This window comes from Falco naumanni, assembly GCF_017639655.2.
Source record: "Falco naumanni isolate bFalNau1 chromosome 20 unlocalized genomic scaffold, bFalNau1.pat SUPER_20_unloc_2, whole genome shotgun sequence".
NCBI classification, from domain to species: domain Eukaryota; kingdom Metazoa; phylum Chordata; class Aves; order Falconiformes; family Falconidae; genus Falco; species Falco naumanni.
In genome coordinates, this window is record NW_024427346.1 from 247,869 (window position 1) to 265,948 (window position 18,080).

At 45.9% G+C, this 18,080-nt stretch overlaps 1 protein-coding gene across 4 annotated transcripts in view; it reads right to left on the bottom strand.

The window, feature by feature from the left end:
• DIP2B (disco interacting protein 2 homolog B) overlaps nt 1–18,080 on the bottom strand; it is a 73,346-nt gene that overhangs the window by 25,509 nt on the left and 29,757 nt on the right. For 3 of the 4 annotated variants that reach the window (XM_040581226.1, XM_040581224.1, XM_040581228.1), the window contains exons 2-8: nt 17,094–17,165; nt 9,920–10,066; nt 8,423–8,548; nt 6,405–6,617; nt 4,022–4,165; nt 3,301–3,420; nt 2,526–2,723 (exon numbers count right to left, since the gene is read on the bottom strand). In XM_040581226.1, coding sequence (XP_040437160.1) covers nt 2,526–2,723; nt 3,301–3,420; nt 4,022–4,165; nt 6,405–6,617; nt 8,423–8,548; nt 9,920–10,066; nt 17,094–17,165 — 1,020 coding nt within the window. The remainder of the gene's footprint in view (nt 1–2,525; nt 2,724–3,300; nt 3,421–4,021; nt 4,166–6,404; nt 6,618–8,422; nt 8,549–9,919; nt 10,067–17,093; nt 17,166–18,080) is intronic. The other variant, XM_040581227.1, reaches the window with a different exon arrangement.

Sequence of the window (18,080 nt, forward strand, 5' to 3'; positions counted from 1 at the left end):
CACACCCCACGTGCACCCCCCGCCATGGACACAGACACCCCATGCACACCCCTCCGCGCACACACACCACGTGCACCCTGCCATGCAACTGCCCCACGCACACGCTGCCACGCACACCCCCTTGTGCACACCCACCCCACATGCACCCCCCACGCACACGCACACCATACACAGCCCTCTGTACACACGCACCACGTGCACCCTGCCATGCACACACCCCACACGCATGCTGCCACACCCCCGTGCACATCCACCCCATGTGCAACCCCCGCACGCACACACCCACCACGTGCACCCCTCCATGCACACACACCGTGCACACGCACACCATGCACACACCCCACACGCATGCTGCCACACACACCCCTTTGTGCACACACACCATACACACCCCCAACCCCATGTGCAACCCCCATGCACACCCAGCTGTGAACACGCACACCATGCACACCCCTCCTTGCACACGCACCACATGCACCCCTCCATGCACACCCCCTTGTGCACACCCACCCCACGTGCACCCCTCCATGCACACCCCCTTGTGCACACCCACCCCACGTGCACCCCTCCATGCACACCCCCTTGTGCACACCCACCCCACGCATGCTGCCATGCACACCCCCTTGTGCACACACACCATACACACCCCCAACTCCATGTGCATCCCCACGCACACCCACCCCATGTGCACCCCCCCACGCACACACCCGCCCTCCACACACCCCTCCGTGCGCCCTGCCATGCACACACACCCCACACGCATGCTGCCATGCACACCCCCTTGTGCACACACACCATATACACCCCCTCATGCACACCCACCTGTGCACACACACACCATGCACACCCCTCCTTGCACACGCACGTGCACCCTGCCATACACACACCCCACACGCATGCTGCCACACACACCCTTGTGCACTCCACCCCACGTGCACCCCCCATGCACCCCATGCACACGCACCCCATGCACACCCCTCCATGCACATGCACCACGTGCACCCTGCCACGCACACACAACCCACATGCATGCTGCCACGCACACCCCCTTGTGCACACATACCATACACACCCCCAACCCCATGTGCACCCCCCCCACACCCACCTGTGCACACACACCATGCACACGCACATGCACCATGTGCACCCTGCCATGCACACACACCACACACATGCTGCCACGCACACCCCCTTGTGCACACACACCCCACGTGCACCCCCTAACACACCCACCCCACGTGCACACCCCCATGCACACCCCTCTGTGCACACACACCGATGCACACCCCTCTGTGCACACACCCCCCCCGATGCACACCCCTCTGTGCACACACCCCCCCCGATGCACACCCCTCTGTGCACACACCCCCCCGATGCACACCCCTCTGTGCACACACCCCCCCGATGCACACCCCTCTGTGCACACACACCCCCGATGCACACCCCTCTGTGCACACACACCCCCGATGCACACCCCTCTGTGCACACACCCCCCCGATGCACACCCCTCTGTGCACACACCCCCCCGATGCACACCCCTCTGTGCACACACACCCCCGATGCACACCCCTCTGTGCACACACACCCCCGATGCACACCCCTCTGTGCACACACACCCCCGATGCACACCCCTCTGTGCACACACCCCCCCGATGCACACCCCTCTGTGCGCACACCCCCCCGATGCACACCCCTCTGTGCGCACATACCCCCGATGCACACCCCTCTGTGCACACACACCCCCGATGCACACCCCTCTGTGCACACACACCCCCGATGCACACCCCTCTGTGCACACACACCCCCGATGCACACCCCTCTGTGCGCACACCCCCCCGATGCACACCCCTCTGTGCGCACACCCCCCCGATGCACACCCCTCTGTGCACACACCCCCGATGCACACCCCTCTGTGCACACCCCCCTGATGTACACCCCTCTGTGCACACACACCCCCGATGCACACCCCTCTGTGCACACACCCCCCCGATGCACACCCCTCTGTGCACACACCCCCGATGCACACCCCTCTGTGCACACACACCCCCGATGCACACCCCTCTGTGCACACACACCCCCGATGCACACCCCTCTGTGCACACACACCCCCGATGCACACCCCTCTGTGCACACACCCCCGATGCACACCCCTCTGTGCACACACACCCCCGATGCACACCCCTCTGTGCACACACCCCCCCCGATGCACACCCCTCTGTGCGCACATACCCCCGATGCACACCCCTCTGTGCGCACACCCCCCCGATGCACACCCCTCTGTGCACACACCCCCCCTATGCACACCCCTCTGTGCACACCCCCCTGATGTACACCCCTCTGTGCACACACACCACGTGCACCCTGCCATGCACACACCCCCCACACGCATGCTGCCATGCACACCCCCTTTTGCACACCCCCTCTGCGTGCACCCCCCCATCCCCATATATTTGCAATCACCCCAAGACTGACCACGTGGGGTTCTTTCGGAGCAGGTCAGCACTGGAGGCCAGGCTCCAACTCACCGTACGTGAGGGTATAAACTGGTTTTCCTGTAACATCCAGTGCGGTCAGACAGGGGCACTTTGCTTGTGTGGTGCCCCAGCGCTGCAGCGCCGCTTCTAAGGCAGGAGGCCAGTTACAAACAACTCCCAGGGGTTCTCCCTTCACGGGTGTCATCTGGCGTCCCTCTGGCTTGGGCTGGTTGGGGTCAGGCTGGGGGACTGAAAAATAATTCAATCATATTTCCTTCCAGTTCATCTTCGCCCGTTTGTTACCGCACAGTTAAGCTGGAAAGAAGCGCTGAAAACATATGCTTTTCCTCCTCACCCCCTTTTAGGTTTAACACCCCCTTATCACATTTTATTTCCTAGGAAGCCCCACATGAAACAAAGTATCGTGAACACAGTCTTCTCCTTAGGTACCATTAAAAGTTACCCAATAAAACATTGAGAACTGGAGGAAAGAAAAAAAATCTTACAAAATAAGGTTGTAATGAAATTAAATCACTTCCCAACCAGGGACTGTAAAAGTAGCCGAAGCAAATGAAGGGGGTTTAGAAATCTATTTCAGTATTTTCGTTACTAGATTTCAATTGTTGTATGAAGTTTGGCATCGAGGCCACCCAAAGCTCCGCAGTAAATTACTTCAAACATTGGTTTTGTATCAGATTTTTCGCGAAAGCTAGCTGCAAATAGTGAATCGGTGAGAGTCAACTTTGAAAACCGCATAAATACATTTAGTGCTGTGCCTGCCTGTGTACTTAAACGATGAATAAACCCCATTCCCCGGTGCTATTACCTTCCACAATTTCTTCAAAATCATCCACAAAAAACTCTTTCAGAGGTGGTCTTTTAGGTCGTTTTAAGGTGTTAAGCAACTGCTGAATTTTCGTGGAGACTCTACTACTCACAGGAACACCTGGAGGGAAAGATTTTGTCTAATAAAAGCGTTCAGCACGTCTATTAACATTTATATTCTACCTCCTTCCACCGGAGGAACACTTCTCCTGGTGCCCCCACTCACTCAGCTACTGGCTTCCATCATGAAAGGCTGCGCCAGCGCAGGATGACGTTAGTATCGTATCAGTTTGGTATTAACTCGGTGGTCAGAAAATGCCAGTAACAGAAATTCATTTTTAAAGCATTTCTTCCCTGCCAAAGCCTGATTTCCATCTGTCCTGAAACACTGCGCCTGCCTGCAGTATCGATCAGCTGCAGGGCCAGGCTGCCAGCAGAGGGAGGACACAGCAAGACCAGATAAAAAATATTTTTAAAATATTTTCTTTAATATTTTAATATATAAAAACAGTATTTTATTATTTATAATTTAGTGTGTTAATATAAATATAATTAAAATTTATTAAAAATTAATAATAACATTCATTAATGCTAATGCTGTAACCACTTCCTATTTGTGAAGTGCTGAAATGGGATAAACATAGGTGGGGAGAATCAATTGTGTGACTTAAGCCCTTCCTTTACACTGCTCTAATTTCTGAGTGCTCTGGAAGGTTCCATACCATCAGCAGTATCCATGAGACTCGACCGATTAGATCCCTTGTGCATGCCTTTCACGATCCCTGAAGGAGGAAGGTCAATCGCTGCTGGGCGTGCCGAGGAAGAGGAGGTAGTTGCTGTGACATCTGGGGGAACGGAGAAATTTTCTACAAAAAGGAAGAAAACGGAGATGGCCGTTAACATACACCTTTTATTATCAGACGGAACAAGCAGGGCGTTAGTTACCTGTACCAACAATCTTAAGAATTTAATGGGTTGAATGTATAGGAGCTCTTGTTAATGCTAAACACACCGCTTCCTAAATATTAAGTAGCTCTAGGAGGTGCACATTATCTGTTCTGGAAAACAGAAAACAGAGGCAGAAGATGAGTGGCTTTGTCCACGTCAGGGAAGTGGTTCGGCAAAACAGAATTCCTGCTCTTGGGTTCTAACCTTCAAATCAAGCTCAAGCTCTTGCCATTGATTGTACTGGGGGGGTGGGTGGAGGGGAATAAAATTGAGATCCACATGAGCTCTGAAATATTCAAAGCCCCAGAACAAAAACCTGCATCACCTATGCAGCAATCTCTCTTGCTAGAATTATACTGACCAAAAAGTTAAATAGTAAGGGCTTTCTAAAACAAAACACGCTATTGACTAGAGCAGATCAGCAAAAAATCAGGTTGGGTTGAAATTTCTTCCAGTTCAGTGGCTAAACAGTATGAGCCTGTCCAGCAGTTAAATAATAAAATCTAACGAATAGAGCGAGCTGGGTCTTACTTTTGCTTTAAGTTGTAAGAAACCGTTTTGCTTTTCAGATGAGTTTTTAAGCTTCAAACTGCAAGTAAACCCGCATACTTCAGTAATTCTCTCACTTTCTCTTAAGCCATCTTCTGCTTACGTGGGATTGATTCTGTGCCCCTCTTTCCAAGGCGGGGGGGAGGCAAAAATAATCTATTTCTGCATACCTTTGGTGATAAGGTGACAAGGAATATTTCTTACATATTGCACTTCTAAGATCGCTAGGAAGGGCCCAGGTTTTGTCCAGCTCCAAACGATTGCAGGGCTTTTTATTGCTCTCTCCAACGAGAGGTGTAAAAATCGTCTAAGCGAGAGTTCTAATTCATTTAAATTAGGTGTTAACACAGGACGAATGTGGCATCTACGTGGCAAATACGATTCCAACAAAAATTTAAAACTTCTGTTTTGCATAAAATACTAATTAGGTTAGACAATAGTTATTCTGTAGGTAAAAAGCTGTATTACCTTAATTCATTACAAAAGGTAACGCGGCTTTCTGTACGCTCCAATTAAGAACAGCCTCTCTGCTTCAAAGAGATGTTAATTATATTGGCTACATTTTATGGGCAATTTCCCCAGTTTTCCATTTCAGAAAACAACTTTTGTCCCAGCAAATAAACAAACAAACATAACAGCAGTAAAAAAAAAAAAAAAAAAAAAGTGAAACAGTTAAAACCACCAGCACTTCTACGCACTGCTTGCCCCAAACTAGTTAAGCAAAAGCAGAGAGCACACAAAATACAGACATGTCCTAAGATGCGGTAATATCCTTAAACAGCAGATAAAAAAAGACAAACATACACAGAGCAAAAACAAACTTTGCAGTTTCATACAGAAGCATCAGCAGCGAGGAGCACCTCAGAGCCTCAAAAAACTGAGCCTGGGGTATCCAGATCTGTAGATTTTGCTCCGTCTTCTCAATACCTGGATGCTTTGATTATTTCTCAGGCTAGTCGTGAAAGATCTCCGCTAAATCTTTACTCTGGCTAAAACCATTTTTTTGTGACGACACGCTCATTTGTTCACATGTACGGCTAGTTTGGGGTTGGTTTTTTTGGTGGGGGTTTTTTTTGGTGGGTTTTTTTTTTTTTAATCTAACACAAACAATAAACCATTGGGGCTTATAGCAAAATGAGAATGTTCAAACACAGCGTTTCCCCCACTCCGTAGGCAAAGACACACCCCTATGGTATTCATCAGGACACAGATGCCAAACGCTACTTGCATACGGTAGCTTTGTACACACAGGAGCTTCCAAATAGCTGTAGACGTAAGCAACACAGTATACAGAAAGAAAGTGGTGCCTCCTGATCCTGTCAATACTGTCATCAACACCCTGGAGTCTTTTCTACTCCAATAAGCTCCTGCTCCCCACTTCCCCTTCTTCAACCAACTCAGTATTCTGAATTTCTGAAGGAAAAAAAAAACAAAACAACAACAAAAACCAAACAAACATCGTGATGGTGCGACTCCAACAAATCCTAGCCAGTTCCATCAAAACTAACTAAGCTCTGGATCCGAATTTCCCTTTTGCAACGGGCAACTCCAGCTTTATGAACACAATCTGAACTCGCAACAATTTTTCTGTTCATACCCATCTCCTACCTATTCGAGTATTGGCAAATACATCAGCTAGTGACCCACTGGTCCCTTTGCCTTCTCCATGGGAAAGTGTAGAAGATGCTGATGAAGATGTGGATGACCCCTGAATAGATCGGTTGATCCAAGACTCAGCATTCTGTAAGCTCTGATGCAATGCAGCAGAAAGAGCAGCTTGGCGCCTTAGCGACCCCTCGTCCTCGGAGGCAGAAGACGTGTCTGTGTGGAAGCAGAAAAGAAAATCTAGCTGCTTAGGGAAAAGCACATCGCACTGAACATGCCCTCTTTCCGACTCACATACCAACGGCAGAGGCTTGTCCTCTGAAGGTCTTTTTTTTTTTTTTTTTTCCACAGGCTGTGTCAAACAAGGTTACAGTGGCCCAACCAGGAGTTAAAGCAGCAGCCGCCTCCGAGGCGAACACCCCTTTTTTTTCTTTTTTTTTTAAATTATTTTTTGACCCCTGGTGTTTTGCCCCTGTTTAAAGCACACACAAGATTCACCTCCTCAGCCAAGTATCCTTCCCCTGGGCTCTCCGAGTTCATTAACTTATCTCTCGTTACTTCTCCATTCGCATTCTATAATATCAGATGGGGGATTGCCTAACTTTGGGCATTCTGAAATGGAAAGTGGGGGGTCAGTATCGTTGCCAACACTGGAAATTCCCAGGAACCAAGCAGAATGCAGGCACCGGGAAACAAATGTGCCAAGGCCACACGCAGAAAATGCTTTTGTCTGGTATTCTAAATGGGTCCCTTTCAACTGCAGAAAAAAACCAAACAATGAAACCCCAACCCCAAAACAAAACAAAACCAAAAAAATAGAGAACACTACAACAAGGAACTGCATCCTGTGTTTCCAAGAGAACAAATACCTCGTCTATCCTAAAGCTGTGAACTAATTATTTATCGTGAAGAAAGCACTCATTACTTGATATCTCCAGTTGTACAGTGCTACGTATAAACATTCAATTAGACTTTGGCCTAAAATTTATGTGTTCTTCAAAGCGACTGCCTGCCTACGCTCTAGTTATAAATCCAAGCGTTAAGTGACGTTCTACGTACTTGCCAAAGCAGAACGCAGTTATGAGCTGAAGAAAAAAGATTCCAGACAGAGTGCAAGCGCTACCCTGATATTTGTGGAGCCCCCACAGCTCAGAATGTGTTGTAGTCCTGGGCAGGTTAGTACAAAGCTGAGACCCAAGCAGACACCAGGAACATGCATGAGCCCCCCGTAGAAAGGAAAAGAAACCCAGGAATACGAAGGAAAAAAAAAAAAAAAAAGGAGGTAAAAGGACAGGGGTGAGTGAGGTAGCCTAGCAGAGCAGTTCCAGGGAGATATGAATTCGCAGTGAGCTAGGAATTCATAGTGTTCAGATGACTTTCTCAAGCCAAATGACTGTGATGCTTCTGCACGATGAGAGACAACACAAAAGTCGCTGCCGAACATCACACGTACTCATTGTTTAAGCCAGTGCGTACAGCTGCTTGAAAACAGAGAGCTTTATTAATATCTGAGCACATGCACCGTAACAGACGCCGCGTCCTCAGAGGTATTTTGCTGCAGCCACTATCACACGGGAGGGGTTAGTAAAGAAAAAGTCCTGCAAGTCACGGAATCCCGCAGGATCCCCTCCCAAGGTTCTTGCCCAGAAATGTGTATCGCTGCGAATCTTTGCTGTGCGTTGAGTAGTAAACCTTAACCAAATCCAGACATGAATGAGGCAACCGAAACAGGTGCGAGGGGAGCAAAAAGGAGAAGCCTGGGTCCGAAAGCCTGCTCGGCTCTTGTCAATTGAGTCTTTCAAAGCTCTGGGGAAAAAAAAGGCATTTTCGCAGCCCTAACAGCAGCTCCACCAAAACAAGCAGCTGCTCAAACCTAGCAAGAGCACTACAGGAGTAGCACGCTACCTCCAAATGTGTCAAAAAGCTTGAATATTTTGACAATTCCAGCCTCTTGATTTAGCAACCGTTACTAATGCGTACCTTAACATCCCCACAGAGACCGCGCGCTGCAAGAACCTAACCTGGGGGAGTGCAGGCATCAGCTGGAGACTGAACAAACGTAGACCGTCTTTTCGTTGGCATGGGCAGGGCCATCTTCTGTTCTTTGTGTTTTGCCAGGGCTGCTTGAACGGCTTCTGTGTGGATGTCTGCAAAACGGGAAGCGCATACACCGAGTTTTGTAACAGCAAAGGAGGAAGAAAAACACGCAAGGCTTACGCACGTGCAGCTCTTGCTAGAGATCTGGATTTATGCAATCGCCCGTTTTCCAGAACCTTCCCAAACGACTACATTTTTGCCACCAGCTTGTAAAGTACACATTTCCTTTTTTTAAAAAACAAAACAAAACCAAAAAAAAAACCAAACCAACAACAAAACCCAACCCAACCCAGGGAAACGAACTGAGGTTTCTGAAGTTAGCAATAGCTAATAGCACAGCCAGGTTTTTTTAGCCTGGAATCTTCTGGATTAGCCATTATATACTTCTGTCTCCAGCAACTTTTATAGAAAGTTTCTATATGAAGTTATAGAAACCCCAACCCCACCAGACTGTTCCCCTCAAACAAAAATTATCCTAAAATATGCTTGTGCATAATTTAAAATACGCACCTAAGCTAACAGTGTATACAGCCCCAGGTGCAACTCTGGTCTATAAACCGACAAGCTCTCAGCCAGTTGTCTGATTTAGGAAAAAAACTTGTTCAAAAATCTGAATGGATGCAGATTTTATGTAAATCTTGGAAGTTACTAACTGTGGCTGTAAATACATGCTGGTTAGTAACTGGAACAGGCTAGGACATGCAGCTTCCATCCCTCTGCAAACATCTAGAGCTCTTTAAAGGAAGACACATCACCGGTGATGGGAAGGCAACTTCTTTATAAAAAAAAAAAAAAAAAAAAGCCATCTACATTAATCTCTCAGATTAACATACTTTAATTACGCTTCTCCAAAACCCAGAAAACGAGGCTCTTTAATGCTTTAAGAAATGGTGGTCTGTGATAGCAGTGTTCCTGGAGAAGGTATATTTGATATACTTCATTTGCCCCTGTTGAGAAGAAACCTTCGATCTTGTTAACGCAAAGGGAAAACCAAAACCAGGTGGGAACAAAAAATAGGTGCCACCACCTCCTCCTTTCCTGAAGTGGAGATGGAAACCAGCGAGGTGCCAATCCCAGGAACCAAGTGCTCCCTGTCACCTCACTGCGTCTCGTTACTTACAGACACGGTTAAAACAAGCTTGATGTCATTCAATGCAAGTCATTGACAGAAGGGTGGCAATTCAAGCCAGAAAAATCCAAGTGGCAAAAATGGCAAAAAGTTATTTGCTTTTTTTTTTTTTTTTTTACTTGGCATTCTTTTTGATTCAGAATCACCGTCATACAAGTCTGATGTTTCTCTACACAGAACTACCAAGGTGGGATTTTCCATCAGCAGATAATACGCTCGATTCCTTGAGAGGACACGGAACTTTCTTCCTTACCAATAGGAATCCCAGGTGAGCCCTTGCCCCCCGCCTTACCGGATCGATAGCGTTCATCTCTGGCTCCCCCTGAGCGAGCTCGGTGAAATTTGGATGAGGATGATGACGATGATGATGCTGAGGCTGGAGTTGCAGATGGAACAGGCATCTGAGTTCTGGATTCCTTCTGTAACACTGGATCAACCCCTGGAAAACAGTCCACAGCTCTCCTGAGCGCAGGAAATAAAAGGAGCTTTTTTTTTTGACCATGCTCTTCTCTTTTTACCACATAATCACAGGATTTCCTTTCTTTTTTTTGTGTGTAGTGCAGTGGATGTAATTAGCGTAATATATCTGTCCAATTACGCCTTAATCAGTTAAGATATACCTGTCCCTTCTTTGACCTTACTCTTAAAGAGGTTTTTCCCAGCTTTTTTCTTTTTGAGGCGTTGTTAAGATACTTGGAGTAAGAGACAATCTACAGCAAATCTGACACAGGTGATATAAATTATGTGAAACTGTGTATTAAGTAACCTGTCAGTGATAAAGGAAGATGAAGTCACCTTTAAAGAATCCACTACAAAATCCAAAAGCAAAAGTAATAAGATTTCAGATAAATCTTGATAAATTAAATGGTAGGTCAGGCGGGTAAGCCCTACGATCCCACACACTTAACAGAGCCGTTTGCAACGAACTCCGACGTTTTGTCGTTTAATATCTGTAGGGTTTGCTCCCCGTTTCGCCACGTTTCCAACGGGATCAGGACCACACCTTACTCACATCATTGCGTTAAGATGGAAGAAAACCAGCAGTTTAAGTGGTGGTGAAGCGATATACGTAAACTGCTTTTAGAGAACACCGTCATTTACACCAGCTTCCTTGGAGACACCACCGCTACGGGCACAGTGAGTAAAGGGCTCTGACTGATGCAGTAATTTATTATCCCAAATTAAGTTTGAGTCGTGGAGAGCAGCAAACCTATAGAAAAATATGTTGAGGAGCTGGGTTTGTTACTCAGCGTTCCGATGACCAGTACGCGTTATTGACAGGAAAACCAGTAATATACCAGCGGCAAGAGCCTTTGCTATTCACATTAATTACAAAACCAAACAGCCCCCTCGAGTCGTGCACGTTCTGGCTCCTTTCGGCGTGCCAAGGAGTGCCTTTATCATCCTGGAAAAGTTTGGTTTTCCCATGAATACAGGAGCTACAAAGATAATCCGATAAGAAGTTATCAGTTTACGCGACACAGCAAAGGACGCTAGGAATTGTTGCTACTTAGAATTGTCAATACTAAAATGAATCTGTGCATCAGTGAGATTTTTTTAAAAACTAAACCCAAAAGGTCATACAGCTGTAATTACCTTCAGGTTGCCACCTGAAGTCATGCAAAAACAAGAGCAATTGTGTCATCTAAATACGCACCGCTTATGAATTTCTCACAAACTACCAAAGGATTAGAGAAATGAAGAGGAAACCACAAATCCTGGACTCCAATTCCAGTTATACCACTTTCTTAGTGTGTGGTTTTAGGTAAACAACTTCAGGCAAGCGCCTCCAGCTCAGGGAACTTACAATACCAGCAAATCACACCTAACTAGTTGCAGAAATATTCAACCACCTCCTATACCTTCCAACATCCTAAAGAGCAGAATATTAATTAAATTTTACAGCAAACTAACTATCCACTTAGCCTAGCATCATATACTTTGAAAAAAATTCAAGAATATGGGGGCTGCATCTCTGGAAGAAGTTATTTCTTAACCCCTCTCTTTACTATTTGGACTGGAAATCTTTATAGAACTTGTCAACTTTTATTAGGATTTTTACTAGTTCCACGTGTGATTATCAACACTCAGTGGAGGTAAGCTGCCCAGCTAATGTATTCACGATTCTTTAAACTACCCTGCCAAAAAATGGGAACCTCTATTTCTCGTTAAAAAGAAGCTATCCCGCTAGCCAGAAATTCTCGTTAAGGGGACAAACAACCACTCCCCATTTTCACCGGTATTTTTTGGAGATCGTAACATGTAACACGGAGTTCTGGTTTCACTTATCAAAACATAATCATCACCTGTAAAAAAATGCCAGCAAAAATTCTACGAAAGGTAGAAGGGAAAAGGAAAAGAGACTTCGGGCGGTTTACGTGCAGGACCTGGTAATCAGAAGATCTGTACTTCAGGGCGAGATTTACAGTTCAAAAGTCTCAGTTTATCCAAAAGGATCACTGTGGATGGCCCTTCCCATCATTCTGGAACGCACTGCATCGGTAACTAGCTTAACATCTTCGTAGCACATGTTGGCCTTAATCAAAACCAAGAGTTTTATTTTGATCCGAAGACAAGACAACTTCACAAGCCGAGAAGAAAAGCTTAATGCTTTCTGATCATTCAAATATTTACAAATTCAAGTACCCACTAGATGTCAGCAGCAGATTTAAGACTATTTTAAATGAATTATTAAATTCATACTCAGTTCTCTCTTGTTAAGTCTTGCAAAAGCAGCTCATCTGCTCTGCGGGGCATCACAAGGCAAACACGACATTGCATTTACGAAGGGATCAAATGTGTCTGTAAGTGACATGACACACCAAGAGCGAGCTCTTTGTTTAAGTATTTTCCTATGACATAATAACATGTTACAGTAGCCTAACAAAGCATCCAAGCACGGAAGAGGGGGAAAAAAAGTGTAAATCACAAATGGGTGTACAACAAAGCAACGCCAGGGAGCGAAGCCTGGCAGGTGATCGGTGATTTTTTTAGCATTCCCTTTAGAATAATCGTGCCACAGGTGCAAGTTTCTGCTGGCAGGATCCAAATCTACGGAGAGATGAAAAAGAAACTATTTTAGATTTGCTTTTGAAGGATGCTAAGGATTTTTTTTTAATTGTCCTCAGTTTTTAAGCAGAACTGGCTGCTCTGATCCCTGTGGTTTGATGAAGAAGTTCAATGATTTAGAGATGATTTTTTTCATAAAAAAGACTCTTCGATTGAAAGAATCGTTATAAGCATCACGTAGGATCAACAAGAATAAGTGTTTACATTAATAACAAGGACAGTGACAGAAGAAACGCAGCAGACAAACCTGTTATTCTGCTGTTTTGCGTAGAGCGCTGAAGCGCTCGTGTTGGACTGGCCATCCCTTACAACAAGTGGAGTTTTTTCAAGCTACGTGCCTGCAAAAATCACGTAAATGACAAACTCAAGCCTCAGGTTCACAAGTCAGCCTGCACAGCACCTCCAGAACACGGGGGAGAGCCCGGCTGCGTCAGCGTAGTGTGGTTGCTGGTGTCTTCCAGCACTGAGAAGACCCAGAACTCACCAGATTTAGGAAATTCAGAGACTTTTGCAGGAGTCATTAGCTAGGCAGGTCTTAATTCTGCCTTTTACAAGACGCGATGGAAGAATTCTGGCGCTCCAGATCCTGGATAGCATTTCGAAGGGGGAGAAATTTATTTCCTAGAATCCAGTGCTAAACTTTAATTGTGTTACCCCTCAGACTAAATAAGGAAGAAAATAATTCCCCACTTGTGGTAGCTGCAAGTCAGGTCTTGTAAATGGGTGAAACTCTCTAAACAACACTAAGCTGGAGCGCGTGTGCGTGATTTACAGGTTTAGACAAAGCTATTTTATCGCTGCTTTACCGCTCCACGTTAGCTCTCATTTGAAATAACATGATGCTGAAAGGGGGCGGGGGAGGGGAAAATAGCAAAATTTTACAGTAGAGTTCTTTCTGCTGGCTTACGGGCAGTCCACAAGACACAGGGTGGCAGGAATGACTCTTCTGAGACAGGAGATATATGACAGCCCCCTCAGGAAGCAAAGAAGAAATGCTTATCTTCCCAAGTGCCACGATTTCAAAGACATGAAACACTAAATTAACAGAACTGGTAATGTTCCCACCTTGTGCTATCCATGAATAACACAAAGCAGAAAAACCCAAAACATCCATTAACAGCTGAAATTCACAGATCAATTCAATTAGGCTTCAAATGTTATCAATTTCAGCAGGTTTACAAGCATATTACTCCTGTCTTCCAACACCTTTCCCTGCGGTACTGGAACACCAAAACCACCAGATCGCATTCATCTTACCTTTTTTCAATAAAAAAAGTACTCCAATGTTCTCTTTGCTTAAAAATTTTGATTTTTTTCTTTTTTCTTCCTCATCATGAGAACAGAAAACAGGAGCAAGAGCACTCCAGCGGTTACATAAAAAGGTTCTGACAGTGAATCAGTGCTTAATGAATATAATTTCCTTTACACATTAGCAGCAGAACCGAATGCATTATCTTAAATAGCAAGAAAACACACTCTGCCAACAGCCTATGTGCAAGGGCTGGCTAATTTTGGCAGAAGGCATTCCTGTCGCTGCGCTGTTTGAGCTAAAAAGTTGTAAATGCTTTTCCAGATTTGTCATAACTAATACGGACAGGAGCACTTTCCCTAGGCAGGGTTTGCCTGTATCCGCAGCAAGAACTCGTCTGAAGGGGCGGTGAGTTACTACAACGCCTCTTAGTAGGGGAGTAGTTCGCCTGTCCATCCAAAAAGTGGTTTTCAAATCAGAGCATCGTATGGCACCTTTTAAAACAGGCGCAAAACCATTTGGTCTTCACAACTGTCTCTGAGGGTGACTGGAGAACGTCAGCGTTGCTCCGATAAAAGCACCATCTCAAAGCCCTGAGACCCAAGCCTGTTTCAGAAGGCGACTTACGGTTTAGCTACGCTCAAGACGTATCCAGAAGGGACGCTGAGGACGAGGTGACAGCAGGACAGCCTGTCTTTCCTTCCGCAGATGGTTAGCGAAGAGTGCAACACGCAGCAAGCACGCCTGCCCTCCCTGGTTTGGATTCGGGCAGCGGTGGAATCAGCAGCGTTACCCAACAGGCACAACCTGGGAAGCTGCTCAAAACACTTTCTTCAAAGCCTTTTGCGCAGCAGCCAGCAGGTAACAAGAGGAGCCACGAGGCTGGTATCGCAGCTCCATCACCTCAGCGAGTTCCATCTACAGAAATGGATGTGGCACCAGGAAAACATGTATCTGTAGGTAATTAACATTGTTGCCTGAGCTCTAAAATGAGGAGGCAAACTGCCAGAGGCAATGTGAACGGAGCACTGATTTAGCAATAAGAATCTCCCCAATTATAACGCTGACATGCCCTGACGTGCCATCCTACCTACCTTTGACTCATTTCACATCTATGAAACGAAGACAATCCATTAGGAGCAGCGGGACAGTGCTGCCAGAAACCCAACGCATGGAACGCCAGCAGTAAATACTTTTTGTTGTTGTTGTTCTTGTGGATTAAATGCATTTCCTTCTCATTAACAAGGTGACCTGATTCCGAATCCCTCCTGCGTGACTTCAACATGACTTTTTACAACAATCCCAGATATAGGGGCAGCTGGGGGGTAGAAGATACATAAAAAGTTGGAGGGCTGAGCTGAAACGGCAGGCAAAATGCTGCCTTAATCGGTGAGCTCCTATCAGCCTGCGCCTCTTCCTGAACTTCAGCTCATTCTGCAGCTTTCAAAAACATGATAATTAAAATAGCAGGGCTACAGACCGTCTGGCCAAACATTTATTTATTTTTTTTAATCCCCCTTCCCCATCTAATTAAACAACATTTTCTGCAACAAACCAAACACGCATGTAAAGTGACAGGCACGAGGGGCGTGAGATCATGCCATCGATAGATGAAAAGCAACTGGTAGAGCTTCAGCCTCCACCGAACTCCAGGAAAAAGCCGGTCTGCCAAGGTGGCACCTGAACACATGGAAGGCACACATGTTTCCTTTTAAGGCTCAGGATCTCCACCGGCATCCTACACCTTGGACCCAAGGGATTGTAAAACCTGCTTAACAAATACCTCCTTACAAAGACCATCAAGAGGGATTAGTCATGTGTGTGACTTTTTGGTTTCTTTAAATAACAGATGTGATACAAAGGTAGCAACCTCAGATTCCTATCACAGCCCAGGTGAGGCAGCCCTCGGTACTAGGAGAGCCGTTTCTAATAAAATCTCGAATTCGAAGGCTAAAAAACAATTTTTGCCTTGCCACGTTGGGCGGGGGGAGTGCAGGCAGGATACACCGTTCTTTTGTAGATAAAGAACCCTCTACAGCAACCGGGCGCAGGCAGAAAAACGAGCACCAGCTTTAGCTAAATCCACAAGCAAAGCAAAGCTGGGAAACATCTGGGATGGAGGAGAGCGGGAATGCAGCCAGTGTTTCGGAATGGCAGAGCCTGGAAGTCGCCACATGACAGTGCCAGAGTCCTACTATGTTCCTCAAGCAACTGTTGGAATTTCAGCAGGAGAAAACCTACACCGTCCTTCCCCAGCGGATGCAGCGCTGATGGTCAGTAAATGCACTTTGAGCTTCCACTGGGGTTTTGGTTTGGGTTTTTTTTTTTTTTCATTTTTTTGGCAGTAGTTCCATCTCGGTAAATTACAGTAAGTCCAGTCATGACTGCCTGTCATGCCCATTCACAAACTGCTCAGAGCCAGACGCGTTAGTTTTTAATGGTTAAGCATCCCAGCATATCAGCAGTGCAATTATTTTGGGTAAGCAACCCCATAATAATTATTAGGCATACTTTCAGCCATATCCTTCAGTTTACAATTATATATAATTATCCTACATACAATCAGCTCTACTGCTAAGGATCTCTGAACCAAAAGAAACAGATGTAAACAAAGTACGTGAATTCAGCTGCTCTGGTAAAATAAAGCAACACACGATGAAAACCTGAATGTTTCTCCAACAAGGAATTAAGATGGCTGAAAGAAGGACACAGGACAGACCAGCCCGGCGGAGTTAAGCCGTTTTTAAGAAGGTTTCAAGGATGATTCTTGAGGAGCCCACGGTTCATGACTGATTCGAAGCCCTCAAGTTCTCAGCTGACGAGGGAGCGGGATGTGATTTATGCACGTGGGAAATAAAGACAGGGCAGAGAGAGCGTTGAAACACACAGCACTCTACAGAGACCCACCAAAGAGCTCTGGAACTGCCACGAATCCCTGGAGTTCAGCACGAACGAGGCAAAAATACCGCCCGTGACTTTGTGGCATCCACGCAACCTCCACAGTTAGTTATTAGATAGCTAAGGAAACACGTATGAAACGGAATAGCGCAGAGCTGGCAAATGAAATCTCAGCGCTCCGCAGACATTCCACAGATCCCTTTCATGTCAAGGCTATGCAAAACTTACACCAGCTCAAACAAGTACCTACCTTGGGTTTGCGGAACGTACGGAGCCAGCAGCTTTGCTCTCTTCTTCTCATACCCCTTCTGTGTGATGTCCCCTAAAACCAAGACAAAAAAATCCTCGTTTAATCACGTCCTCATTTTTCAGCTTGATGACTGTTGGCTTTTCTTTTCAATGACACGATGGTTTCACCCGAACGCAGCAACGCACACGCTGAAGAAAACCTGAAAGCGAACAAATGTGAGTATACTATGATTTCAAAGCCTCCACCTTACAGAATTACTTCTGTAGTTTCCCCTGGGACCAGAGATATATGCTATATACTATTTAAATGCCGTAATTTGAATCAGAACAGCTATCTAAATGGAATATCAAAGCACTGAAAACCTAAAAAGGGAAACTTGGGAGTGCATGAGAATATTCTGTAACCACAGAGCCGACTTAGGCTAACAAAATGGAATAGTTCCCAAACGACAGGGCAAAGGGAAAGTGCAAATTCAGAGCCTCATCTTAAACTAATCAAACTGAGAACAGCTTTTAGCAAACAAAGCGAGCCCACTGCCCACTGCAGGAGCTGTTCAGGGCACCTCCAAAAACTGAGGCGAGGACGAACAGAGTCAACTTCTAGACAACTGCCCAGCAAGCACACCCTCTGATCCAAAAAAATCAGACTTTTAATCATGTTTATGTGATATCTCGTGAAAGCAAGCTAGGGAGTTGTGGGTTTTTTTAACCTGGTAGTAGCCGTAATTCCACTCTTTGTCTACTGATACAAGAAGCTCCACAGAAGCAAAAACTCCGGAAGAGAGTAAATCTTAGTAAACTTTTTCCTTTTTTAAAAAAATTAATCTGTCTGATCCTGGAGATGTACCATCTGGCTGCTGTCTTTTGTTTTAATTTCTCACATTACATCAGAACCACAAGAAAAGACTGAAACCTTGAAGGGATTAAAACGAAAAGCCCTGGGGCATTTCAAGCCTTCTTGTAGCCCGACCTGCACTTATAACCTCTT